The sequence below is a fragment of the Dama dama genome, chromosome 11 (assembly GCF_033118175.1).
Source record: "Dama dama isolate Ldn47 chromosome 11, ASM3311817v1, whole genome shotgun sequence".
In the NCBI taxonomy this organism is placed as follows: domain Eukaryota; kingdom Metazoa; phylum Chordata; class Mammalia; order Artiodactyla; family Cervidae; genus Dama; species Dama dama.
In genome coordinates, this window is record NC_083691.1 from 72,774,502 (window position 1) to 72,799,687 (window position 25,186).

Consider the following 25,186-nt stretch of genomic DNA (forward strand, 5'->3'; position numbering starts at 1 on the left):
CTGTTTGCTAGAATTTTGTTAAGGATTTTTGCATCTATGTTCATCAGTGATATTGGCCTGTAGTTTTCTTTTTTTGTGGCATCTTTGTCTGGTTTTGGAATTAGGGTGATGGTGGCCTCATAGAATGAGTTTGGAAGCTTACCTTCTTCTGCAATTTTCTGGAAGAGTTTGAGTAAGATAGGTGTTAGCTCTTCTCTAAATTTTTGGTAGAATTCAGCTCTGAAGCCATCTGGTCCTGGGCTTTGTTTGCTGGAAGATTTTTTATGACAGTTTCGATTTCCTTGCTTGTGATGGGTCTGTTAAGATCTTCTATTTCTTCCTGGTTCAGTTTTGGAAAGTTATACTTTTCTAAGAATTTGTCCATTTCATCCAAGTTGTCCATTTTATTGGCATAGAGCTGCTGGTAGTAGTCTCTTATGATCCTTTGTATTTCAGTGTTGTCTGTTGTGATCTCTCCATTTTCATTTCTAATTTTGTTAATTTGGTTCTTCTCCCTTTGTTTCTTAATGAGTCTTGCTAACGGTTTGTCAATTTTGTTTATTTTTTCAAACAACCAGCTTTTAGCTTTGTTGATTTTTGCTATGGTCTCTTTAGTTTCTTTTGCATTTATTTCTGCCCTGATTTTTAAGATTTCTTTCCTTCTGCTAACTCTGGGGTTCTTCATTTCTTCCTTCTCTAATTGCTTTAGGTGTAGAGTTAGGTTATTTAATTGGTTTTTTTCCTGTTTCTTGATGTAAGCCTGTAATGCTATGAACCTTCCCCCTTAGCACTGCTTTTACAGTGTCCCATAGGTTTTGGGTTGTTGTGTTTTCATTTTCATTCATTTCTATACATATTTTGATTTCTTTTTTGATTTCTTCTATGATTTGTTGGTTATTCAGAAGCGTGTTATTTAGCCTCCATATGTTTGAAGTTTTAACAATTTTTTCCCTGTAATTGAGATCTAATCTTACTGCACTGTGGTCAGAAAAGATGACTGGAATGATTTCAATTTTTTTGAATTTTCCAAGACCAGATTTATGGCCCAGGATGTGATCTATTCTGGAGAAGGTTCCATGTGCACTTGAGAAAAAGGTGAAGTTGATTGTTTTGGGGTGAAATGTCCTATAGATATCAATTAGGTCTAGCTGGTCCATTGTGTCATTTAAGGTTTGTGTTTCCTTGTTAATTTTCTGTTTAGTTGATCTATCCATAGTTGTGAGTGGGGTATTAAAGTCTCCCACTATTATTGTGTTACTATTAATTTCCTCTTTCATACTCGTTAGTGTTTGCCACACATATTGCGGTGCTCCTATGTTGGGTGCATATATATTTATAATTGTTATATCTTCTTCTTTGATTGATCCTTTGATCATTATGTAGTGTCCTTCTTTGTCTCTTTTCACTTCCTTTATTTGAAAGTCTATTTTATCCGATATGAGTATTGCGACTCCTGCTTTCTTTTGGTCTCCGTTTGCATGAAATATTTTTTTCCAGCCCTTCACTTTTAGTCTGTATGTGTCTCTTGTTTTGAGGTGGGTCTCTTGTAGACAGCATATATAGGGGTCTTGTTTTTGTATCCATTCAGCCAATCTTTGTCTTTTGGTTGGGGCATTCAACCCATTTACATTTAAGGTAATTATTGATAGGTGTGGTCCCGTTGCCATTTACTTTGTTGTTTTGGCTTCACGTTTATACAACCTTTCTGCATTTCCTGTCTAGAGAAGATCCTTTAGCATTTGTTGAAGAGCTGGTTTGGTGGTGCTGAATTCTCTCAGCTTTTGCTTATCTGTAAAGCTTTTGAATTCTCCTTCATATCTGAATGAGATCCTTGCTGGATACAGTAATCTAGGTTGTAGGTTATTCTCTTTCATTACTTTCAGTACGTCCTGCCATTCCCTTCTGGCCTGGAGGGTTTCTATTGATAGATCAGCTGTTATCCTTATGGGAATCCCTTTGTGTGTTATTTGTTGTTTTTCCCTTGCTGCTTTTAATATTTGTTCTTTGTGTTTGATCTTTGTTAATTTGATTAATATGTGTCTTGGGGTGTTTCGCCTTGGGTTTATCCTGTTTGGGACTCTCTGGGTTTCTTGGATTTGGGTGGCTATTTCCTTCCCCATTTTAGGGAAGTTTTCAGCTATTATCTCCTCGAGTATTTTCTCATGGCCTTTCTTTTTGTCTTCTTCTTCTGGAACTCCTATGATTCGAATGTTGGGGCGTTTCACAGTGTCCCAGAGGTCCCTGAGGTTGTCCTCATTTCTTTTGATCCTTTTTTCTTTTTTCCTCTCTGCTTCATTTATTTCCACCATTTTATCTTCTACCTCACTTATCCTATCTTCTGCCTCCGTTATTCTACTCTTGGTTCCCTCCAAAGTGTTTTTGATCTCATTCATTGCATTATTCATTTGTAATTGACTCTTTTTTATTTCTTCTAGATCTTTATTAAACAGTTCTTGAATCTTTTCAATCTTTGTTTCCAGGCTATTTATCTGTAACTCCATTTTGTTTTCAAGATTTTGGATCATTTTTATTATCATTATTCTAAATTCTTTTTCAGGTAGATTCCCTATCTCCTCCTCTTTTGTTTGACTTGGTGGGCATTTTTCATGTTCCTTTACCTGTTGGGTATTTCTTTGCCTTTTCATCTTGTTTAGATTGCTGTATCTGGAGTGGGCTTTCTGTATTCTGGTGGTCTGTGGTTCCTTTTTGTTGTGGAGGATTAACCCAGTGGGTGGGGTTAGACGATTGGCTTGTCGAGATTTCCTGGTTAGGGAAGCTTGCGTCAGTGTTCTGGTGCGTGGAACTTGATTTCTTCTCTTTGGAGAGCAATGGAGTGCCCAGTAATGAGTTTTGAGATGGGTCTATGTGTTAGGTGTGACCTTGGGCAGCCTGTATGTTGATGTTCAGGGCTATGTTCCTGCGTTGCTGGAGAATTTGCGTGGTATGTCTTGCTCTAAAACTTATTGGCTCTTGTGTGGTGGTTGGTTTCAGTGTAGGTATGGAGGCTTTTGGACAGTCACTTATTACTTAAAGTTCCTTGTAGTCAGGAGTTTTCTGGTGTTCTCAGGTTTTGGGCTTAAGTCTCCTGCCTCTGGATTTCAGTTTTATTCTTCCTGTAGTCTCAGGACTTCTCCAACTATACAGCCCTGATAAGAAAACTTCTAGGTTAATGGCTAAAAGATTCTCCCCCGTTAGGGACACCCAGAGAGGTTCACAGAGTCACATGAAGAAGAGGAGAGGGAGGAGGGAGATAGAGATGAACAGGAGGAGAAAAAGGGGGACTCAAGAGGAGAGAGACAGATCTACGCAGCTGTCTGTTCCCAGAGTGTTCTCCGTAGCCCAGACACCTACAAAGATTCACAGAATTGGATTGGGAAGAGAAGGGGAAAGGAGGAAATAGAGGTGTTCTGAGGTAGAAAACAGAGAGTCAAGATTGGGAGAGAATAATCTTCAGTTTAAAAATAGGGCTTCTCTTTTTTTTTTTTTTTTTTTGTAAGGTTATAGTGTATTGAAAATGAAAATTAAGGAGTAGTAGAGGAGTACTAGAGGACTTTAAAAGAAATAAGAGAAAAAGAAAAATAGAAAATAGAAGAGAAAAAGGAAAGAAAAAAAAAGAAAAAAAAAGAAAAAGAAAAAAAAAAGAAAAAAAAATTTTTTTCCCCCTAATTAAAAAATCGTAAAAGTCTATGGAAATGAAAGTTAAGGAGTAATGGGGGAGTAATAGGGGATTTTAAAGGAAAATAAAAGAGAAAAATAAAAAAAAAAAAAAAAAGAAAAAAATTAAAAAAAAAAAAGAGAGAAAAAAGTAAAATTATATCTAGGAGTTTCTCTGGAGCTGTTGCGGTCAGTGTGGGTTCGGCTCAGTTTCAGATAGCTCCTCGTTCCAGCTTACGCTTCTCGATATCTACAGGCTCCTCCGGTGTAGTCAATGTTTCCTAGAGGGATTTTAATCTGTTGCACCAGTCCCTTCTGAAGCGGTTCCCTTTGTTTATTTGGCTTCTGTTTGCCGGTCTCTTCAGAGCCTCATTTCCGCCCTGACACAGGCGGGCGGAGGTGGACTCTTATTCAGGTAGCTAGTTCCGTCGCGCTGCGGGGAGGGGCTGGCGCTGCGGGGAGGGGCTGGCGCTGCGGGGAGGGGCTGGCGCTGTGGGGACAGGCTTGCGCCGCGGGGACGGGCTGGCGCTGCCGGGAGGGGCCGACGCTGCTCTCTCCGTCTGCGCTGCTCAGGCTCCCGGCTGTTCTATATGGAGCGCGCCCCGCGCTGCGCGAGGTTCCAGCCCTCGGGTGTTCCACAAAAGCGCGGAAGGAAAAGCTGCGCCTGCTCTCCGTGCCTTCCCTGTCAGAGCAGTCCAGGCAGCCAGGGGCTTGGTGGGCGCACTCTCCCCAGGTGTGGCGCGCCCACTCCCTTCCGCGGACCCAGTCTCAGTTTCCGCTGGCGCCAGTCGGGTGCGCGCGCCCTCTGCCCTCCGCGTCCCCAGCCCCAGTCCCCACCCGCGACGGTCGGGTGCCTGCGCCCTGTGTCTCGCCGCGACCTTCCCCTCCCCCCTGCCTCCTGCCTCCGGAGGGGCTGGGCAGGTCCGCAGCCTGCGAGCTCCTCTCTGGACCCTCTCGGTCTCTTTGTTCTGCGAACGGCCAGCAGTGTGTTCGGGCCGGTTAATTTACTCTCTCTCTTTTGGTCTCCCACAGTTCATGTTGGCAACTCACAGAAGCTCCCTCCGATTGTCCTCAGGGCACTCAGGCCCAGACCCTACCCCAAGCAATGCCGCCTAAGACTCCCTTCCCGGGACGGATCTCCATCCTTAGCTCTTTTGTCTCACTTTTTATCTTTTATATTTTGTCCTACCTCCTTTCGAAGACAATGGGCTGCTTTTCTGGGCGCCTGATGACCTCAGCTAGCGATCAGAAGTTGTTTTGCGAAGTTTGCTCTGCGTTCAGTTATTCTTTTGATGAATTTGTAGGAGAGAAGGTGGTCTCCCTTCCTACTCCTCCGCCATCTTGGCTCCTCCCCGAACAGATAGATTTTTAAGCACCAGCCCTATGCTATGCACTGCATATAGTGCAAGAAACAAAAGTTCTTCCTCACAGAAAGCTTATATTCTTATGAAGGAGAGTCAGATATCAGAACTAAATATGCAATTTAATATATTGAACTATGATGTACGCTATGAAGCATCAAGTAGGACCTGGGGGTAACAAATGCGGAGCGCCAGGCATACAGCCCCTGTGCTTCAATACACAGAGTCCTTAGAACTTGTAGGGCTTCCCTGGTGGCTCAGTTGGTAAAGAATCTGCCTACAGTGCAGGAGAGGTGGGTTCGATCCCTGGGTCAGCAAGATCTGTGGAGGAGGGAATGGCAAACCACTCCAGTATTCTTGCCTGGAGAATCACGTGGACAGAGAAGCCTGGCGGGCTACAGTCCATGGGGTCGCAAAGAGTTGGACACGACTGAGCAACTATCACACTCAGAACTTGTAATGCTTAGTCGATGTTTCTTTTTTTTTTTTTTTCCATTTATTTTTATTAGTTGGAGGCTAATTACTTTACAATATTGTAGTGGTTTTTGTCATACATTGACATGTACATATACACCGTGGAATATTACTCAGTCGATGTTTCTTATTCTCAGAGTACCTGGGAGACAAACAAAGTGTGTTTGATGTCTTTGACCAGGAGAACAACAGTGTGTTAATTTCACTTAGTGAACAGTCCTAAAGGTTTTGAACGTACCTAAACCAGCACCCCTGTCTTTTATGGCAGAGCATGTCTGTGATGGGGTAGGTTTCCACATGTGACCTGTACCAGATACACTATGACATCACAGCACCTTAACTACTGTCTGCTACTGAGAACATTCGAGCTGGACAGGATCTTGTCTAGCTCACCACCCAGCTGAGGAAACCAGAGCCAGAAACGGGAAGTAACCTGCTAACCATCACACTGCTGCAGTAAGTGGCAGAGCCTGGACCAGAAGCTAGGTCTCCTGCCTCATATCCTATGCATTCCCACCATACCATGTCACCTAAAGTACTTCAATCGGTCCAACTGAACATCTAAAAGGGACCCTCAACTTACTGTGAACTAAAACAGGGGGAAAAACAACTATAAACACCAGAGCCCGCCCCCAGCCCAAGAACACTAGTAAAAGGTAGACACACACAGCATAGAAGAACATCCCCTGATGTTGACAAGTGGGTCCCAGGCTGAGGCACTGCACAGTATGTCTGACCAGGTCTCCAGTGGAAAACACCAGCACAGACCCCCAACCAGCCCTGCCACGAGTGCCAGCAAGAAGAGGGATGACATCATCACCAGCAGTTTTGCAGAGTCCTCAAGTTACAGGCCCATTTTCTACACTGTTACCACAGGAACAGTGAGTAAAATTTACAGAAAATCCAAAGGAATTATGAAGCATTTGCCATGACTTAAAAAGGTAGAGGGGCTTCCCGCCTGGCACTAATCATAAAGAAACCACCTGCCAATGCAGGAGACATAAGAGACACAGGTTTGATGCCTGGGTCAGGAAGATCCCCTGGAGAAGGGCATGGCAACCCACTTCAGTATTCTTGCCTGGAGAATCCCATGCACAGAGGAGCCTGGTGGACTATAGCCCATGGGGGTCACACAGAGTCGGACATGACTGAAAAGACTTAGCGAGCACACAAAAAGGTAGAGAGGGATAACACATTTCTATACCTTCTCATGTCAATGCATGAGGATATATGTGTAAGTTCCTGGCCTACACCCCAGTCTCTAACTGCTGATCGCCTCCTCCTCCTCCCCTTAGGGGCAAGAAGGTTGGTCAGCTTAACATTGAACCTCCTTTTTTGGGGCTTTCAGGTTAGTCTGCAGATGTCTTCCCAGCCTCTCTGGCTGCTAACCTGGGGCTCTAGGACCTAGTCTATCCTCTATTTCCAGCCTTATGTGCCAATCCCAGGTAAACCCCTGACCTGAAGGCTACTTGTTTAGTGTGTGTGCAGAGTACAAGCCCATGCTGGTGCTGTGGGTTCATGGGTAGGAGAAGTGAGTGTAGACTGCTCAGCCCACCATAGACGCAGCTCAGGCTAGGGCTGTGACTGGCTTGGATCAGATTCCTCTCACTGAACATCAGACAGTGATGTGGGTATTTGCATGCAGAAGGCTTCCTGTAGAGTGCTCTTGGAGCCTGTGGGGAGTACTTGATGGAAGCAGAATCTGGTTAAGAGAGGTGAACTACAATGCATTTGCAACAGAAGTTTCGGCTGATTCTAGGGGGAGCTCTGGAGTTAGAATGGCCCTTCAGAGTTGACTGAATTAAGGCCAGGGACCGACCCTCCTCATCAACAGTCACCAGGTGCAGGCAGGCCCAGGGGAGAAGTCAAGTCTTGGGCAAGTCAAATGAGGGCAAATTGCAGAGCGGAACTCAGCAATGGGCCACCTCAGCTGTAAGTGGTCCTCAAATGCCCTTAAGCCATGGTTCTAAATTTGACCATGCATCAGAATCGCCCAGGATGCTTATAAAACTCTAGATGGCTAATCCCCACTTCCAGTGGGTTTGATTCAGCAGGTCAGGGGTGGGCCTGAGAACCTGCATCTCTAATAACTTTGCAGGCGAAGCTGATGTTGCTGGTCCAGAAAGCACATTGAGAATCACGGCCCCTGAAGCAAGGCTGGGAGTTGGGAAGCTTGGCCTGGTCTCCACATCTCCTCCAAGAGCCAACAGTGGTGTATCTTCCTCCTAGCAGTCTCAGTACTTTGCCCCAGTACATATATGCAAGGGATTCTAACGGAGTTAAGGGGAGGGCACCCAAACCAATCATAACCCCTTTCCTGAAGGCAAAAATTTTAGCTGAGTGAAAATCAGGGAGCCCCTGAACACCTGAGGGTGCAAGTATAAGATGTTCCATTGCAAAGAGAAATAGATGCAGAGAAAGCCAGGGGTACACAGACAAGCTCCACTGAGTTTCCAAGAGCAGTCTAGCATCCTGATTCCCCCCTCATGAGTCTTGACCTTGAACATCAGCAGCCATCTGAGTTTTCACCTGATATTCTGAACTCACTCAAGTTTTCTTTTATTTTTTTTAAAGCAGTCAAGCAATTGCTGTTTCCTTGGGAAACCGTTTCCTGTGGGGAAAATTTAATGCATTGCTTTCGCAGGCTGGAGCCAGTACAATCATATTCTGATGGTTTATCAAATTGATTTGGCTATAGCTCAGATTCATTTGATAGTTCAGATTCAAACACTGAGTTATTTGTATAAGAATGATTCTCTTCCATTACCAGTATACCCACAGTCCTATAGATAGTAAATTGCCTTTTTATTCCACCTGGGATCATGAAAGAGAGGTCTTCTAGCCATCTGTCAGTGTAGTATACACCAGAAATGTGCTCTCACTTATGGAAATGATTGACCTGTAATAACATCTTTGCTGGGAAAAATAGAAATTGTTCAAATCAAATTTGTGGCACTGGCTATAATGCACTTTATTAAACAGGGCACAGAGCACAATTTAACGTCTGCCTCTCCTGACTCAGCATCTTATTACTGACTGCTGTTTCCCTTTCTGCTTTGTAGCTCAAAATCAAGAATGTTAACAATGTTGAAACAGTTTAGGATTGCTAAATCCTGTCAGCCATTGTCTTATGTCTCCTGTTGGGACTACTTTTCAGGATTTCAATTCTCAAAACCAGTCACTTCCAGAATGGAACATGTTAACCAAAGTGGGACCTTATAAAGAAAGGCTGCCATCATGAGACCAGCCTGAAAGACAAGGATTAATAACACCTGCCCATTTCTACCCCTTCTCCTGTCCAGCCCACCAGCCCTAAGAACAGTCAGTAATAAAGCAGACATCCTCACTCATTCACTGAACATAGCAGGGCTTACATGTCATATATTTGGTACGTGTTGATTGAGCATCTATTCAATGTGTGTCTGGTTCTCTGCTAGATGTGAGGGATGTTCATTGCTCTTAAGTCACCAAGTCGTGTCCTACTCTTCATGACCCTATGGACTGCAGCACACCAGGCTTCCCTGTCCATCACCAACTTCCCTGTCCAACACCAACTTGCTCAAACTCAGGTCCATTGAATTGGTGATGCCATCCAACCATCTCATCCTCTGTAGTCCCCTTCTCCTCACACCTTCAATATTTCCCAGCATCAGGGTCTTTTCAAATGAGTCAGTTCTTCGCATCAAGTGGCCAAAGTATTGGAGCTTCAGCTTCAGCATAAATTCTTCCAAAGAGTATTCAGGGTTGATTTTCTTTAAGATTGACTGGTTTGATCTCCTTGCTTTCCAAGGGACTCTCAAGAGTCTTCTCCAGCACCACAATCAGAAAGCATCAGTTCTTTAGCACTCTGCCTTCTTTACTGTCTAGCTCTCACATCCATATATGACAACTGGAAAGACCATAGCCTTGAGTATACAGTCCTTTGTCAGAAAAGTTATGTCTTTGTTTTTTAACACACTAAGTGAGTCATAACTTTCCTGCCAAGAAGCAAGAGTCTTCCAGTTTCATGGTTGCAGTCACTATTCACAGTAATTTTAGAGCCCAAGAAGAGGAAATCTACCTCTTACCCTTCCAACTCTACTCTCCTATTTGCCATGAAGTGATGGGACTGGATGCCATGACCTTTGCTTTTTTAATATTGGGTTTAAAGCCGGCTTTTTCATTCCCTTCCTTCACTCTCATCAAGAGGCTCTCTAGTTCCTCTTTGCTTTCTGCCATTAGAGTGGTATCATCCACATATCTGAGGTTGTTGATATTTCTCCCAGCAATCTTGATGCCAGCTTGTAACTTATCCAACCTGGCACTTTGCATAATGTGCTCTGAATATAGGTTAAATAAACGGGGTGACAATAAATAGCCTTGTTGTACTCCTTTTTAAATCCTGAGCCAGTCAGTTGTTCTATTCAGGGTTCTAATTGTTGCTTCTTGACTTGCATACAGGTTTCTCAGGAGACAGGTAAGATGGTCTGGTATCCCCATCTCTTTAAGAGTTTCCCACAGTTTGTTAGGATCCACACAAAGGCTTTAGCATAGTCAATGAAACAGAGGTAGACATTTTCTGGAATTCTCTTGCCTTTTCTGTGATCCAGCAAATGTTGGCAATTTAATCTCTGGTTCCCCTGCCTTTTCTAGACCCAGCTGGAACATCTGGAAGTTCCTGGTTTATGGAATGTAAAGTTTATCTTGGAGAATTTTGAGAATAACCTTACTAGCATGGAGATGAGTGCAGTTGTCCAGTGGTTTGAACATTCTTTAGTACTGTACTTCTTGGGAATTGGGATGAGGATTGATCTTCTCCAGTCCTGTGGCCACTGCTGGGTTTTCCAAACTAACTAACAAATTGAGTGCAGCACTTTCACAGCGCTCTGCTGGAACTCCATCACCTCCACAAGCTTTATTGGCAGCAGTGATTCCTAAGGCCCACTTGACTTCACACTCCAGAATGTCTGGCTCTGAGTGAGACACTACATCGTCGTGATTGTCCAGGTCATTAAGATATTTTTTTGTGCAGTTCTTCTGCACAAAAAGATTCTTTCCATCTCTTCTTGATCTCTTCTGCTTCTGTTAGGTCTTTGCCATTTCTGTCCTTTATTGTGCTCATCTTTGGATGGATGTGATGGATATAGAGACTCAAAAACAAATAGTACCAGCCCCAAGTTCTCATTCTGGTAGAAGGACAAAAGCTACTGTGCAGAACTATAATCTCTGCAGAAATCACAGGAGGTTTTAGTAACAGAGCAGACACCCAATAAATCTTTGCCATGTGATACAGTGACTTAACAGATGAAGCAACAGTATGAGGAGGTAAGCTCTCATCTCATGTCCACATCTGTGTAATAGCCATTCCTTTCTCCTTCCAGTCATTTAATAATGAATGAACACCTATTGTGTGCCATGTTTAAGACTCTCAAGACTAATCTAATAAAATCACTGCTTTCAATAAGTCATTCTTCTGCTCAAAGAAACTCTAAACTCTTCCACCTGGCTTTCAAGGTCAGAGATCAAATCCCATCCTGTGGTTCCCTTAATTACTCAAAATATGGTTGCTCAGAATCAGCCTTCTGAACACCCCTCACTGTTGTACTTTGTGTTCTGAGCCTCACCCCAAGCCTACCCTTAGCCAGTAGTCACAACAAACCCACTTCCATGAAGATGTGAACAACTGATAACGCCTTGTTTTGCTATTCCCCCTGGGGATATTTGCATCCTAAGAGTGGAATATGCTTTTAAAAAGGAATTAAAATCTAACATTAGGTTTCCAGATCACATGGAAGGGACTGTCAGTGATTAGACTCTGTGTGTCTGCATATTTACGTTAGGGGAACAGAGCAAAAGTGGGAATATTTGCAGTTTAAGTCTCACTCCATACTGAACACGATCTACTTATCCCCTCTTTGTCCCTACTGATATAAATGTTGATAGATTTTTCTTAATCTGTGAAGGTACCAGAGAAACATTTTTCTGCCAGTCCAAAATAAGGAAGTCTTATGACAGTTTCCTTGTTTGGTTGCCCTAGCAAGTGTCCAGTAAGCTTGAAGTAAACACTTCTACAAACACTTTTACTACCCAGGAACCATTTCTGTTAAAGAATCAGCTTTACCAAACTCTAAGTGACTCTGCATCTCTCTCCTACCAACCACTCTTTCAACATCCACCAGCAGAAGATCCGGATCCCAAGATACTGACAAGATGCCACAGTCTTCCAGAAGTGGAGCCACCTGTGCAAATGATAGCAACTCACATATTTTGCAGCTGCGATGAGGAGTCTGCAGCATAAGCTAGCTCCAGAACACCGAGCAAAGAGACAGGCACCAATGCTTCCCAAGCAGACCTCCTGATCCAACTCCTAGTCACTGAACCGCACACAGCTCAACCCATTCAACACATTATTCTACTGATTCTTTAATCTGTGTCCATCTCCTTGTAAACTTTGCACAAGGATGCTCCCTTCCTTGGTTCCTTTGATACTCTCAGTCACAAATAATTGCCCGCTGCAGAAGCACCATTAAGCTGAGCTCCTTATAAATCCAGATTTCCTCTCTCAGTCTGCCTTGCACACTTCTCCCTTTAGAATTGCTCTCCTGTAAGACTTCCTTCAACTTCTCACTTTCTCGTAATGCTGAGGCATCTCTGTTAATCAGACAACTCTCCACTGAGTAGATTTCTTGAGCCCAGCCCTGTGCCAAATGCCAGGTAGAACACAAAAGTATCTTAGTAATTCCTGTTCTCAGAGCATCTAAAATCTAGCTGAGGAGACAAAACAAATATACATGAAAAGTTGAACAGTATGAAACAATAAAAGAGACAATACAAGGTACCAGACCTTTGTAAGTACAAGAGGTCAGAAGACATCACAGCTGGCTGGGATGATCTATCATTTCCTTTCCTAGTCCTCCATCAGGGCCACTCCTTAGCCTATCTTTGAACAAAGCAATAATTTTCTGGGTGCTTACTATGTAAAAGGCACTGCTGAGAATGAAAGGAGTCCTCTGCCCTACAAGAGAGAGAAAATGCAAATACAAAGAGCTAGTATATAAAGAAAAAAATGGTAAGTGAAAGAGGCAGAAAAGTATACAGACTATAGTGCTGTTGCATTCTTAATGGCTTTCAAGGAAAAATGCTTCTACAGCTGTTAAAAATGATGGAGATGATGGGAGTCAACGTGAATTTGTTTGAGTTCTCTATTTCTGCCTAAAAGCTATCCTTAAACTCAGTGGTTTAAAGCAATTGTTCCATTTTGCCCACAGTTTTGTTTTAGAAGTTTGGGTAGCTTGTTTTGTCTCTGACCCACGTGATGTCAGCTCAGGTGGCTGAGTCTGGGGGATGTATTGCAAGTTGTCCTCTTCACTCAAGTATCTGGTGCTCCTTGGTACCACTCTACACACAGACACACATACACACACACACGTGGCATCTTATCCTCCAGACCCTCTGTACCTGGCTTAGACTTTTTCCAGCATGGCACTATCAGAGCATTCTGAGTTCTTGCATGGGAGCTTACAGCTCTGTAAGATTTAGAAGCTATCAGTGCTTAGAAGCAAGGTCCAGAACTGGCAGAGTAACACTTTCATCATACTCTACTGTAGTCCAAAGACATCATGGGGATTCAAGGGAAAGGCAAATAGACCATCTGTGGAAGAGCATGAAGAAATTGCAGTCATCTTTAATCAATGAGAAATATGAGCCAATGAGTCACTGAGAGTCAAAGAGAAAATATGATGCCATTGCATGCAATATAAAAATTTATTTTGGGAAATCTTCAGTAATGTGATTTTTATATATTCTAAAATTAAGAGATGAAGGCATAACTAAGAAAAAGAGTCTTCTGTTTTGTATCACTTGATTTTAGAAATATTAAAAATGCTAATGGTAAGTAATAAATAATCCCCCTGATTTAAATTACTCCTGAAGGACTTTGCTTATGCCTTCATCTCAGTCCCCATAGGAAGCCTTGAACTGTTTTAGACAAAACAAGCAATCTTTGCTCCCTTCCATATTTCAGGAAAAAAAGAAGAGCCCATATACCAGGCAAAATAAAAACTTGGTCCCAGGGACCATAATTTGAGTGTCAATAGCAGAACTGGTCAGAGGAACAATTGCCTGAAGAGAGAAACTGGAGAGATTTTTTTAGGGCAGAAAAGAAAGTTGAGAATCTCTGCAGCAATAGAAAGGCTAAGTGTTGAACAGGCTAGGACAGCTGGATCTTTCAGCATCAGAGAGTGAAGACTCACCACAGTGACAAAGGTTCATGGATCAGACTCTCAATTCCAGGGACCCCAGCTCCACAGAATTAGAATACACAGGCAAGAACTAGAAAAGAGACCTTGGAACACCAAGAACGTTTATCCTGTGGTGACAGCAATGAATGTGTGAGAAGCAATTAAATTCCAGACATATGTGGAAGGTAAAGCCAAGTTATTTTGCTGAAGGAGAGTACACAGGGTATGAGAGAAAGAAGAGTCAAGGGTGACTTCCAAGTTTTTGCATAAACAACAGGAAAGGTTGCAAGTAGAGAAGATTTGGGGTAAGATCAGGAACTCAGTGTTTAATATCTAAAGCTTTATCTGTCCATTAGATATATAAATAGAGATAATAAGAAAATACTTAGGAGTGATGGAACGAGCAAGCAAAAATCAGCAAGCACTCTGAAGTATCTGAACTATAGCAATGACAAATTTGATCTGTTGGGTATCTAACAAGGAGGGGGACTAAGTAAAATATACAGAGGTATTATATCAAGATAATCATTAACTCTGAAAATGTAAATTTCCCTTAGTATCAAGCAGGGAATTAGCAGTCCAGGGATTAGCAATGGTAGATAATTGCTACTAACCCTAGACTGGAAAGGCAAGTGAGGATGTGATCTAATTGAAGCACAGAACTGGGATGACTGGTAGCTACTGGATCCTCCACAGATCTGCGTGATGAAGCTGGAGTCACAGAAGAGCCTCAGGTATCTGCCTGAGGCAGAGGAGGGATGAGAAATGCCCCCGCTTCACCCTTCCTCCCACCTGCCAATCCCACCAGTGCCATTTGCTCAACACAACCAAAAGCTGACTGACAAGGTGGTACCTGGGAAATGGAAATTTTAGAGGCCATCTCTCCTGCAAGACAGAGCAGAACACAGAAAAGGGCACAGAGTGGATGTGAGAGAGATCAGGCAAAGACCAGCACATCATATTCAGGGCTTTGTACATCACTGGAAGTGCAGTGGAGAATCACTGACTAGTTATAAGCAGGAGGTCACAATCTAATTGGGATTTTTTAAATATCACCCAATCTGCAGTATAACAATTGCATTAGAGCTAGAGGCCAGGGTGATTAATTAAAATCATTAATTAAATTAAATTAATAATTTAAATTGAGAAAATTAATTAAAATCAACTTGACTGGGCCATGAGATGCCCAGATAGCTGGTAAAATATTATTCTTGAGTGCATCTGTGAGGGTGTTTTCATAAGACATTAGCACTGGATTCAACAGACTGAGTAAAGAAGATTCACCCTCCCCAGTGTGGGTGGGCATCATCTAATCAGTTGAGGGCCCTCATAGAACAAAAAGGCAGAGGGAAGGCAAATGTGTTTCCTTTCTTAAGCTGAAATATCCATCTTCTGGCATTGGACATCAGAACTCCTGGTTCTTGGGTCTTCCAACTCTGGGACTTAAACCAGTGGCCTCCTTAGTTCTCAGGCTTTTGTCTGACTGAATTATACCACAAACTTTTTCCTGGATCTCCAGCTTGCAGATGGAGATCTGCAAAATTCAGCCTCCAAAACTGTGTGAGTCAAATTCCATAATAAATATCCTCTTATATATCTCTATATATCCTATCAGTTCTGTTTTTCTGGAGAACCTTAATACAATGATCACAAGAAGAACAGTTATTGAGACTGCTGTCTCTCTAGGCAGAGATTATGGTGACTTAGACTAAAGATGTGGCCAAAAAAAGTGGACCAATGTGAAACAAATGTAAAAGTTAGGCTTGCAAAAACAAGAAATTGAGTCCAAGGGAGGGAGAGGAAGGAGTCAATGATAACTCCCAGGTTTCTATCCTGAGCAGCACAGGGAAATGGAGGAGTCATTTGCTAAGATAAGGAAACAAAAGAAGAAGCATATTTTAAAAGAAGATGGTAAATTCAGTTTTGATACTTGCAAGTCATCAGAAGGGTGAGATCTGATGGACAATGGACTATCTGGGTTTGGGGTTCAGAACTAAGATCTAAACTGGGATATATACAGAGAAGCCATCAGCATATACCTGGTATCTGAAATCAAGGAAGTAAGATCACCTGGGAAGATTATGTGCAGTCAGAAAGGGGCCTGAGTTTAGAGGAACTCCAATAGATAGAGGAGAAAAAACAAAATCAGAAATAAGCCAAAGTAGATGTCAGAGGAAATTCAAAAGAACGATGCCAAGAAAAATGGAGAAGTGTTTTATGCGTGAAATGTAATTGAGAAATCAAGAGGGTTAGAACTAAGATGTGACCTTAATGAGTATTGTTTCTCTAGGGGTTGGGAAGAAACTGAGTTGGATTAGGAAATGAGAAAATAGTAACATCAAGTATGGACACCTAGTATAAGAAGTTTGATTGGAAAAGGAAGAGACAAACAGGGCAGCAGTTACAAGTGGGTTTTACTGGACAGTAGGAAGCATTATAAATTTTTGAGCAAGAGAATAAATGACCCTATGAAAACAAGACTTTGAGAAAGTAATTTTCACCAGACTGGGAGAATATCTAGGGTAGCAGATATATATTCACACCCCGAAGTTTCATTGCTCCGAGTGCCTACTGTTTTGACTTAGAGGAAATGCAGACATTAGAAGATTCTCCTTTACCAACTATATCCAAGGATGCTTGAAATGAGTCCATCTGGTCATCCCTACCACCCCCTTCAGAAGCACTCATTCATGGCCAGCCTACTGACCTCCAAAGTCTAAGCCAGTACCATTTAACTCTCCTTGCACCTACCAGCTGGTCACAGTTGTTTTGAAGGTTGCAGCTGCCAGCAGTGCTGCCAGAAAACTGCCCATGTCACTGGTGTTGCTGCCAGCAAGGATGGGGCTCTGGAGCCCTCCAGGGACAGGAACCTGGTTAAAATGTTCATTTACACTGGTCTCTGCATAGACCTCCTGGGTCACTGAGGCATAGACTCTCCAACAAAGCAAGAACAGCCCTGTGCGTGTGTGTGATGTTTTCTGATAACAGCTCCTGTCATCAAGTGCTGTCTGTTGGTCAGGAGGTTTTCTATGTACTTTAGCTTGTTTAATTCTCACAACCACCCTCTGAAGTAGGTATGGTTATTACCATTCCTGTTTTACAACTGAGGGAACTGACACATGGAGAAGTGAGGTAACTTGACCAAGGTCACCAGTCTAACAGGTCGCGGGGCAGGGTACACACGCAGACTGTCCATGGATACCACGGTCATCACCACCACTCCCCAATGACACTTTGTCTTTGGGCTGAGGGTACCTCTGTTGCCCATCTCATACTCCTTCCTCTTATACTGTGTTCTCTTTGCATCCTTTTCTGAAATATGGCCACAGAGTCCACCCCAGCTCAAGAAATATATTTTTACATCTGATTTTATGGTGGGGAGGAAGTGGTCTCACTTTCTTGATCCTATGTGATTTAGTGAGTGTCTATTCTTTTTTTTTTTTTTTTTCATTTATTTTTATTAGTTGGAGGCTAATTACTTTACAATATTGTAGTGGTTTTTGCCATACACTGACATGAATCAGCCATGGATTTACATGTGTTCCCCATCCTGAACCCCCCTCCCACCTCCCTCCCCATCCCATCCCTCTGGGTCATCCCAATGACCCAGCAATCCCACTCCTGGGCATACACACCGAGGAAACCATAACTGAAAGAGACACGTGTACCCCAATGTTCATCGCAGCACTGTTTATAATAGCCAGGACATGGAAGCAACCTAGATGCCCATCAGCAGACAAATGGATAAGAAAGCTGTGGTACATATACATAACAGAATATTACTCAGCCATTAAAAAGAATTCATTTGAATCAGTACTAATGAGATGGATGAAACTGGAGCCCGTTATACAGAGTGAAGTAAGCCAGAAAGATAAACACCCATACAGTATACTAACGCATATATATGGAATTTAGAAAGATGGTAATGATAACCCTATATGCAAGACAGAAAGAGAGACACAGATGTACAGAACAGACTTTTGGACTCTGTGAGTGTCTATTCTAAAGAGACACTATGGAAGGGCAAAGGGCTACAGTTAAGCCCCAGATCAGCCAGGGTGCTAGTACACCCAGGATACAGAGAAACCTGTTATCCATATCCTCCTACCATGAACTCAAGGGCCAAATGTCCCTTTAGACAAACATTCATGTGACTGAGGTGTGTTGGATGAACAGGAGTCTCCCTCCTCCCTCATGTAAAAACAGGTCTACTATGACTGCTATTTTGACTGCTAACAGAGCAGAAAAATTTAGACTCATAGTAATCAGGTTATGTTTGCCTCTTCTCCTTATAGAGATATTTCAAGAACCAGGATCCATTCCCTGCCTAGCTATGGTTTAGAAAATCTTAAGAAGCTGCGGGCCAAGTCAACTTACCGCTTAAAAAAGCTTCCCAGTCTGGAAAAATTGGTCACACTCGTGGAGGCCAGCCTCACCTACCCCAGCCACTGCTGTGCCTTCGAAAACTGGAGGCGGCAAACGTGAGTCTTCTCTGTCCAGCCCTTGAGCCCTGTTTGGGCATTTCTCCAATGGAGTACTTGGTCCACAACTTCTGCATCCATGAGGAAATCCCTTTAGGCAAGTTCTAGATCAAAGCCTTAGTATGTTTTTTGAAAATGGGTTCACAGGAGAAAGCCACCCACATGGCAGGCTCCCTACCAAATATTAAATGAGCTACTATGAAAAACACCAAGCAAGCCTGATTCATAGCTGATGCTTAATAAATGTTTATTCCCTTTTCCCTTTGTACCAATAAGGGTATATACTTAAAGTCTGAAACTCTGCTTCCTATAAATGTGCCGAAGTGTTAATCACTCAGTCATTCTGACTCTTTGTGACCCCAAGGACTGTAACCCACTAGGCTCCTCTGTCCATGGAATTCTCCAGGCAAGAATAGTGGAGTGGGTTGTCATTCCCTTCTCCAAGGGATCTTCCTCACCCAGGGATCAAACCCAGGCCTCCTGCATTGCAGGTGGCTTCTTTACTGTCTGAGTCAGCAGGGGAGACCATAAGTGTGCCAGGGACCATCAGAGTCAGCTTTGGAGGGGGGGAGCAGAGATGCCATAACAGAGATTGATTACACACCCACAGCACATCTCCACCATGCTGCTGCTGCTGCTAAATCACTTCAGTCATTGCCGACTCTGTGCGACCCCATAGACAGCAGCCCACCAGGCTCCTCTGTCCCTGGGATTCTCCAGGCAAGAACACTGGAGTGGGCTGCCATTTCCTTCTCCAATGCATGTATGCAAGCTAAGTGGCTTCAGACGTGTCCGACTCTGTGCGACCCTATGGACAGCAGCCCAGCAGGCTCCTCTGTCCACAGGATTCTCTAGGCAAGAATACTGGAGTAGGTTGCCATTTCCTTCTCCACCATGCTAAACCTCCCTAACTCATCTTTGGAGCTTATCACCTCACAGGGAGAACAAAGATTATGATGTCTGTTCCCTTTGGCTTTCAAGGCTGGTCAGGTTCCAGGAATCCCAGGTTAAAAAGGGTAATCCTAATAAAGCCAAGTCCTAGTGGGTAACTGGCTAAAAAGTTGAAGTCATAGAAAGGGGATACTTTGAAGTTTACATGTTCCAGATATATAAACGATCCACCAGGGATACAGGTGCTTCCCAGGTGGTTCGGTGGTAAAAAAAAAAATCCACCTGCCAAGTAGCAGAAGCAGGTTCAATCCCTGGGTCAGGAAGATCCCCTGAAGAAGGAAATGGCAATCCACTCCAGTATTCTTGCATGGGAAATTCTATGGCAGGCTACAGTCCATGGGGTTGCAAAAGAGTAGGACACTACTTAGTGACTAAACAACAACAATCGGAGGTGTAATGTATTGCCGCTGCTGTTGCTGCTAAGTCGCTTCAGTCGTGTCCGACTCTGCGCAGCCCCATAGACTGCAGTCCACCAGGCTCCGACATCCCTGGGATTCTCCAGGCAACAGTACTGGAGTGGGTTGCCATTGCCTTCTCCTATATACGGTATTGGGTATCAGGAATTCTCCAAGTTTCTGCCTCTCCTGAGCTCACTGATACAATCCATACCATGCAGTTGCACTCAGTCAGATGATGCCTGGTTTCCACTCTTGCACAGGCCCAGCATGAACATAGCTTCCATGATACTGTCTTACTGTTTAATGTAGCCACTTCTATTTTTCAACCTTAACATGCAGATATATCCCCTAAAGTAAAATAAAACAAAACCAAACAATACAAATCCTAAAATGTTTTCAAAGTATTGAAGAGATAGCAGTCCACACTCAGACCCTTGTAAAGGGTCTGCAGAAAAGGGGCTACTCTTCAGAATTAGCACACATCATTAGGGAACTCCCCAGAATCAGACACTCCCTGCAAGTTAGCTCAAGAGCTAGGGAATTTCTTCTTAACGACTAGAATTTTTAAGAGCATGGGCTGAAGCAGAAGGCCTGCCTCTTTTATATTCCAGAAAGAGATATTCCAGCCAGGTCAGGAAAAATACCAATTTCACTGCCAAAATCCTGGAACTAAATACCCCCCAGGAGAAATTTCAGAGGATGTTAAGACCACTGAAGGAGCTGCCCATCACGTGCTGTCAGTACCCAACATCATAGGAATATGGTCTTACTCAGTTGCCCAGACTCCTCTGATTTCACCACCCCCTGGTAGTGTAGATGTTCCCTCAGGGATCACCCAGCTGGAAATCTCCAGGTCTGTCTTACATTGTACCATGGCTTGAAGGGTTTCCTTGTCCCTCTGGACCACTGGGCTCTCACCCTCTCTAGGTCCCTATTTTAAATTACATCAGGGCTTCCCAGGTGTGGCAAAGGAGAGGTCCACAGCTCTTCAAAGAAGACATGCCAAGACAGAGTACAAAAATCACAATGATGTTTGGTCTTTCTATTTAGCAAATTCACAAACCCACAACAACATGGTTATGCTATTCAGAAGATAATAAACACAGGATTTGTGTTTTAATTGTGTCAATTCATGGCATACCATAGTAGGTGTAGCGTGGTTAGGTAATGAAATTTGAGTTTAAAGATGCATGATGAAACTGGCCCTCCAATCTTCACTTGGAAATAATGCCCAAAGTGTAAATCTTAGGCCCTGTGACTGTGAGATTTTGGCCAATGGCCCTTCTGAACTCTCATGGAAAAATCTTATTATCCACTCCCCTCCTTCATTTGTCATTACACCGGTTATGTCCTTGTCATAGCTCTATACTCAGCTAACATTTGTTATTTTGTCCTTGTTTTGTTATTTCTTGTATTCAGGTGCTTTCTTTCCAGCTAGATTTTAAACTGATGCACTGTGGTGTATTCATTAAGTACCCACATAGGGCATGACCCCAATATGAACTCAGTACGTAACAACCATCCTCTGTCTTCATTTGGCTGATACCTGCCTCGTACTCACTGCCAGGCATGTTAAAACTTTGCACCTTTATCTCATTTAAGTTTCACAAAAGTAACAGCACTATTTTCTTCTCACAAAGGCAGAAACTGAGGCTCAGAGACTGTAAACAGCTTGACCGACACCAGTCGGACTCAAACTCTCTGGTCTGTCTATCTTCAAAGCTCAGACTCTGGGCCACTCTGCCATGCACTTCCCAAGTAACTGTTCATTGATTTATTGGGGTCCAGGAGTACCACTTTTTAACTCCACCCCAAACTGAATTTCCAATTTCTTATAATACTTAGGATTTGCTGAGGTATTGCAGAGGCAAGACTTTATTTCCCTGGCTTCCATTTTTCTTTCTAGTCTTCTCCCATAGACATACATTGTTTACCATTTCCCCACTCATGTCATTAGATCACTTCTGTTTCAGGAAAGGAAAACATCAATACTTAACATATACCGGTAGAAGTATCAACAATCAGTATCATCACAGCAGTCAACATAAGCCCCAGGAAGTGAAGGCTGTGCCTAGATGGTTAGTCAGATCCATCCCAGTGAACCCAATCACAGTCTGCAAGTGCCAGGTTACTTACTTCCTGTTCTTAGAACTGGGCTGCTGCCAATCCAATGACTGGAAAAACACAGAGTGATTCTCTTGTTCCCTCTTTGCCTGTCTCTGAGCTTGCCTTACTTTTTTGGTAAGATCTCTGACTAAACCAAAAGATTTTGTGCACATTTTCAATTCCATGTATGTTATTAACTGTTTAACCTCGTTAGTGTCAACTATGGCTGATGTAAGTAAGAAACTCTATCAGTCTCTAAATCAAAACAAAATGACACAGTCTCCAGGGGAAAAAATAAAAGAGTCCGAGTCCGTTGGCCCAAGGGAAATCTAGCAATTCACTTCACTTTCTGAAGGGGAAAGAAGGGAGGAATGGGGAGGGTCATGGGGAAAGTTCAGACCAGTCCATGTCCACTGCAGACTTGACCAGTCCCCATCGTTCAGTACCTAATGAAATCTTTACCTCTTCCATGCCCCAGTCACTCTCTGCATCTTATGGTTGGTGGGGGTGGGGTGGAGGGGGAGAGGGCAGTGTTTGAAGAGTTTTAACACTCACCTCCCCACTCCCTTCTGAGACTTTGTTAAGGCTTGAGAAAAATGCAGTCACTCAACGTTGCTGTGAGTTTATCCCTCAGGGAGGGAGGAAATGAATAGGGTGTGTGTGATTGTTTCCATTCAAAAGAAGACCCAGTGTGAAGCATCCCCATTCCTTAAGACTTTGCTTCAAAACTATTCAGAACTACTACCCCCATCTCTACACGCACTATCCACTTGTCTGGATAGAATATTTGTCATCTGGCTTTCATTCAAATCCCTTCTGGAAGTGCCTATATTCTGTTGGCAAGGCCTCTTGTACGCTGGGGTTCAAAGGGGGGAAACTAAGACAGAAAAAGTGACCCCGAGAAGATCCAGCTCCCTAGGGCATGAGTTACAATCACTCGCAACCTGCATTCTCAGGTTGAGATCCTTTTGGGATCTCACTAGCAAACTGCTGAAAATGAGGGAGCCAGGCTTACCTTGCAGACAATGCCTGAGGCCTACGGTGGCCCTTGAGGAGTGAAATAATAAAGAAGAATACACCCCTCAATAACATTCCAGGCAAGTTAGCAGACCTCCTAGTAGCACAAGTACCAAAGAGCCAGGGTCAGAGTTGGCTGGGAACAAACTAAAGACTCCGATCTTCCAATCTATGCAGACAAACTCCCACTTGAGTCAGAGGACAGTCCAGAGCTTCTAGGACTGGAGTTTAGTGTAGAGAAAACAGCATGTATACTATTCAGGCATATGAAGAGAGGGCTGAGTAGCGATGGGGAAGGGAGAGGATGGAATTGATATCAAGTCTGTAAATTATCTGCACTTAACAGTAAGGCTTAGCTAGTCCCAGGCGCCTTCCTCCCCACATTCAGGTTGTGGCCAGATGGTTTCCCAAGTGGGCCATCCAACTCTAGGAATATACACACGAGTTGTTCTGTTCATTTACAGTAAGAAGCATTAACCCTTGAGCTTAGTCTCAAGGGCAGACAAACTGTTAGAAGAAAAAAAAAATCTCAGGAAGAAATCCCATTCTCTACCCTGTGTAAAGACAGTGATATATTTGCCATTCTGGATCCAACATGTTGACTCTGTTCCTTTTTGTATTTTTCTAGCTCTGACCTTCATCCAATTTGCAACAAATCTATTTTAAGGCAAGAAGTTGATGACATGACTCAGGCTAGGGGTCAGAGAGTCTCTTTGGCAGAAGATGATGAGCCCAGCTATGCCAAAGGATTTGACATGATGTACAGTGAATTTGACTATGACTTATGCAATGAAGTGGTTGATGTGACTTGCTCCCCTGAGCCAGATGCATTCAATCCATGTGAAGATATCATGGGGGATGATATTCTCAGAGTCTTGATATGGTTTATTAGCATCCTGGCCATCACTGGGAACATCCTAGTGCTGGTGATCCTGATCACCAGCCAGTATAAACTCACGGTCCCCCGGTTCCTCATGTGCAATCTGGCCTTTGCCGATCTCTGCATTGGAATCTACCTGCTGCTCATAGCCTCAGTTGATGTCCACACCAAAAGCCAGTACCACAACTATGCCATTGACTGGCAAACTGGAGCAGGCTGTGATGCTGCCGGCTTTTTCACTGTCTTTGCCAGTGAGCTCTCAGTCTACACTCTGACCGCCATCACGCTGGAAAGATGGCATACCATCACCCATGCCATGCAGCTCGAATGCAAAGTGCAGCTCCGCCATGCTGCCAGCATCATGCTGGTGGGCTGGATCTTTGCTTTTGCAGTTGCCCTCTTTCCCATCTTTGGCATCAGCAGCTACATGAAGGTGAGCATCTGCCTGCCCATGGACATTGATAGCCCCTTGTCACAGCTCTATGTTATGTCTCTCCTTGTGCTCAATGTCCTGGCCTTTGTGGTCATCTGTGGCTGCTATATTCACATCTACCTCACGGTGAGGAACCCCAACATCACATCCTCTTCTAGTGACACCAAGATCGCCAAGCGCATGGCGATGCTCATCTTCACCGACTTCCTCTGCATGGCGCCCATCTCCTTCTTTGCCATCTCTGCCTCCCTCAAGGTGCCCCTCATCACTGTGTCCAAGTCAAAGATCCTCTTGGTCCTGTTCTACCCCATCAACTCCTGTGCCAACCCCTTCCTCTATGCCATCTTCACCAAGAACTTCCGCAGGGATTTCTTCATTCTGCTGAGCAAGTTTGGCTGCTATGAAGTGCAAGCCCAAACCTATAGGTCAGAAACCTCATCCACTGCCCACAACTTTCATCCAAGGAATGGCCACTGCCCCCCAGCTCCCAGGGTTACCAATGGTTCCAATTACACACTTATCCCCCTAAGACATTTAGCCAAGAACTAAAACACAATGTGCAAATGTTTCTGTGTGTTGAATGACAATTATGTCTTGCCTTTGAAGAATATGTCATGGCATAGCTGACAGAGCACTTCCACTTACTTCATCTAATTTAATCTCCCTGGCACATCCATAAGGTAAATTGGTCAGAAACTATTAACTCCATGTGATTCATTAGGCAACTGAAGACTTCATAACAACATTAATAATTAAAATAATGTAGTACTACATCACATTTGTTCTATCCTTTATAGCGTTCAAAGTGCTCTTGTTCAGATCATCTCAACTGATCCCTACAAAAGTCCTATTAAATAGGCAGAACAGAAATTATGCTTGGAGTTTTATAGACGAGGAAACCAAAACCTAAAGGGTTAAGTGACTTGTTCAACATTACTCGACTTATAAGAAGCAGAGCCAAAATTAAATGTCCTGACTCCCAGAGAACTTGCAAGAGAGGCAGTGCAATATTTATTCACTCACTCATTCCCTCAATGAAGATTTACTGAATATCTATGTGATGCTTTGAAATATGTCAACTTGAGTAGGCTGAACTACATTTCCCAGAATTCCCTTTCATAAATATTTCCCATGAAGGTAGGCCACATGAAAGATTTTCAGGAAAACAGGAGGGTGGAAGGGAAGCTGCACACTTTGCTGCTCATCTGTTGATTCAGCTCACTGCTGTGAGTC

General features: G+C 43.4%; 1 protein-coding gene across 2 annotated transcripts in view; it reads left to right on the plus strand.

Moving 5' to 3' along the window:
• The window catches only part of FSHR (follicle stimulating hormone receptor), a 194,922-nt gene extending 170,420 nt beyond the window's left edge, over positions 1 to 24,502 (plus strand). For both annotated transcript variants that reach the window (XM_061156295.1, XM_061156296.1), the window contains 2 exons: positions 17,983 to 18,168; positions 23,269 to 24,502. In XM_061156295.1, coding sequence (XP_061012278.1) covers positions 17,983 to 18,168; positions 23,269 to 24,502 — 1,420 coding nt within the window. The remainder of the gene's footprint in view (positions 1 to 17,982; positions 18,169 to 23,268) is intronic.
• The last annotated feature ends 684 nt before the right edge of the window (positions 24,503 to 25,186 follow it).